Below are 3,644 nucleotides of genomic sequence, written 5' to 3'. Positions count from 1 at the left end.
CTGTCTTCTTCTGTAATTTAATATTTAGCTCTAACTTAAATTTGATAAGTCGATGATCTGATGCTGTCATGGCATCGGACACCTCCCAGCCAGAGACAAAATCAATGTGCTTGGTGAGAGTGACTTCGATTCGGGTCTGGTTGTTCCGGGTAACTGTACCAAAAGTAGGTTTCGTGCCAATGTTTTCGACATTCAAATTATGCCCGAAGATAAATTCCTCCATTTTCACCCCGCGGGGGTCAGTTTCAAGTCCCCATATCTGGCTATGCGAGTTAGTGTCCGCACAACAAATAAGTGGAATATTATTAACGTTACAATACTCTACCGCTTTAACAAATTCGTCCGGGACTATGTTGTCCAGGGGAGCAGTGCCATCGAGGTAGAGACTGACGATAAGAATCCTGGGACACTCTGTAGTGTGAGTGTCCCATAGGCATGAAGTTACATCTCTTGACGAGAGGTTGTTAACGTACCAAACATCAAGCCCCGGGCTTGTAATGATGCACGTTCGTGGTTTGTTGACGTGGTAGAAGAGTCCTATATTATGAGGAAAACCTGATATTTTTGTGCTGAGTGCATTCAGCCGAGAACACAGGGACAGCCAGATAACAATAAAACACACGAAAACTCCTGCTTATAGGATAACGAGATATATTAATGTAAATTTGCAGTGGAACCACGTGTCTGTTTGTTTACGTATTTTGACAATATTGGCGCGATACAAGTTCAACTTTACTCCACGAGATGACTCTTCCACAGAAAAATGTTCAAAAAAAGGCGGGAACGTCTCACTTGGATATTGAGCTTGATCAACGACACACTCCCCGCAATGACGGGGTCATCTACCCGTCATTTGAAGGAACTAGAAGCACGATTTCAGAAATCGGCCTTTCAAAAAATCTGGGCTTGGAAGACATCTTGGTGGTGGTATCTATTGTTTTAACGATGGCGGACCGGACATGACCGTCGAGACTAACCCGCACTTGCTCGATTCTGCCTAACGGCCAAGACATTCTCTTTTCCGATTTCGACTTCAAAATCACAATATCACCCACTTTCAGGGACCGTTTAGGACGTAGCCATTTTCGTCGAGTTTGCAAGTCTTGCAAGTATTCCCCTCTCCATCTAATCCAAAATTGCTCGGAGAGATACTGAACACGACGCCATCGCCGTTTACCATAAGCTAGGAGGTCTTCTTTTGAGAAAACGTCTAAACTTTGAAACGAAGGATCTTCTCTCAAGTTCAGAAGAGACGAGGGAGACAGAGGAAATGGATCATTTGGATCATAAGAGATGTCGGTCAATGGTGTCGAATTTACAATAGCAGTTGCTTCGGCCAAGAGTGTGCAGAATTCGTCATAGGATAGGCTGCGCGGTCCAGACAGAGATAGAGTTGCTTCGAGAACTCGCCGTAGAGATCCGATTTTTCTCTCCCACACGCCACCGAAGTGGGAAGCGTGAGGGGGATTGAGAATCCACTCGCACCCTTTGATTTTGAGCCCTTTTCGGAGGTCCTCGAAGTTTAATTTTGGATCTTGACCTAATGATCCGATGATATTCGAACCCTGATCACTTCGAATAATTTGACATTCCCCACGTATGGCTAAAAATCGTCGTAAGCCATTTCGGAATGTCGATGTGTTCATAGCGGGTAGAATTTCCACATGGATTGCTCTTGAGACTAAGCACGTGAAAAGTAACACCCAATTCTTGTGCACCGCCTGAGATCGTCTAGTTGAATGTCCGTTGTGAGTAAGGAAAGGTCCAAACACGTCAAGACCGGTGTGGGTAAAAGGAGGAGTGCAAGCCAAGCGGTCCGATGGTAAGTTGGCCATGACCTGTTCCTCAGGTCTTGCTCGAAGTTTCCTGCAAGTGGCGCATCCAGCTAAAAGTGTTCGAATGCGTTGTCTTCCCTTTTCCAAGTGGTAACCCGCTGAACGAACCGAAGCATGGGTTAAATGTCGTCCTTGGTGCTTTGACATCAGGTGGTAGTGTTCGAGGATGGCCTGGTGAATTGGATGTTTGTCGGGAACCAGAATAGGATGCTTTCGATCAAATGCCTCTGATGATTGTTTCAACCGTCCCCCCACTCTGAGCAATCCTGACGGATCCAATATTGGACAAAGTTTGGAAAGCGAGCTGTGAAAGGGGAGGGGCTTCCCAGTTTTGATCGTCGTTATTACGTCTCTAAAACATGAAGACTGGGCGTCTTTTAAAAGTAGAATCCTTGCCGTCTCTCTAGACGAACAGAATGTGACAGCAGCTGAAGAATCTTGAAGCAACTTCGATCTCGCTCGTGTTAACCAATCATGGCAGATCTTTAATAGAGCTTCGACCAAGTTCAATTGCCTTGGCCAAGACGATATCCTCGCTGCTAGATCGCCCAAAAGGGGGGGTTCCACCTGACGAATCGCATAAACCCATGTCTCTTCGTTCTTTTCACACTCAGGCAAATTCAATGGGAGTGCAGGCTCGGGGAAAATGCTCCGGGGCATCCGGGACCACAAGAAGGCAGGTCCAGAAAACCAATCCGTTTTGGCCAAGGAGGTTGGATCCTTGCCCCGGGTGGCAATATCGGCCGGATTTATTTTGGTTTCGACATACTTCCATTGCTCTGATTTCGTCATTGACAGGATTGCTGATAACCTTCTCGATACGTATCTGCTGAAACGCTTCTCTACATTGCGAATGTAGCCAAGAACAATCAGACTGTCAGTGTAGAGGGTCACTGAGTCAAAACTTACAGTGAGTTCTTCCAGAATTTGACACGCCGACGAAGAGGCCTCGAGGGCCGCACAGAGCTCCAAACGAGGAATAGTTGAGACCGATCTGGGCGATACCTTTGAACTACCGCAAAGAAATGAGATATGGACTCTGTCCAAATCTCCAAATGATTGAACGTACAAGACGTGCCCAATGGCGTCCTGTGATGCATCTGCAAATACGTGAAGGTGACGTTGCCTCACTTCTCCAAAATTTTTAGGGATAAACCCTCGAGGGATGGCAATTGTTTTGAGATCGGAGAGACCCTCCAACCATTTTTTCCAACGGTCGAGATATTCTTCAGGGAGAGGCTCGTCCCATACACTTGAGTCCTCACCCCCTGCGTTCGACGTTGACAGTCCCAACACTACTCTTTGAATTTTCCTTCCCACGAGTACCACTGGGGTTACAAACCCAAGAGGGTCATACAGGGAGTTGATTACTGCTAATATTCCTCGGCGAGTGAAGGGTCGATCGGGGATGTCGACTTTAATTGAGAAATTGTCTTCGTTCACATTCCAGGCAACTCCCAAAGTTCGTTGAAGAGGTGCGTCTGCAACGTCAATATCTATTAGTTCGGAAGCTCTATCACTCACAGGAAAAGCTGCAAGAACGGCAGGCTCGTTTGAAGCAATTTTATGAAGATTGATGTTAAAACTCTTTAGTATAGTCCTTGCTTCTTGGAGGATCTGAATAGCTTCTGTGACAGTTGAAGTGCTGCCCAAGCCATCATCAACGTAAAACCTTCTGTTAATGAATTCTTGAACGCGTTTTGATGCATTCGGAACCGCAATAATGGAGTGTCGTAAGCCCAGGTTTGCAATGGCGGGACTGGGCCTATTACCGAAAATGTGCACTTTGGCGCGATATTGCTCAAGACT

General features: G+C 46.3%; 1 protein-coding gene across 1 annotated transcript; it reads right to left on the bottom strand.

Moving 5' to 3' along the window:
• Positions 1–569: 569 nt before the first annotated feature.
• On the bottom strand, positions 570–3,601 carry LOC131887171 (uncharacterized). Its single transcript, XM_059235701.1, has one exon. The coding sequence runs from the start codon at positions 2,625–2,627 to the stop codon at positions 843–845; it is 1,785 nt and encodes a 594-aa protein (XP_059091684.1). The 5' UTR covers positions 2,628–3,601; the 3' UTR covers positions 570–842.
• Between the last annotated feature and the right edge of the window lie 43 nt (positions 3,602–3,644).

Source organism: Tigriopus californicus, chromosome 9, assembly GCF_007210705.1.
Source record: "Tigriopus californicus strain San Diego chromosome 9, Tcal_SD_v2.1, whole genome shotgun sequence".
Classification (NCBI taxonomy): Eukaryota; Metazoa; Arthropoda; class Copepoda; order Harpacticoida; family Harpacticidae; genus Tigriopus; species Tigriopus californicus.
This window is presented reverse-complemented; position numbering and strand designations above follow the sequence as displayed.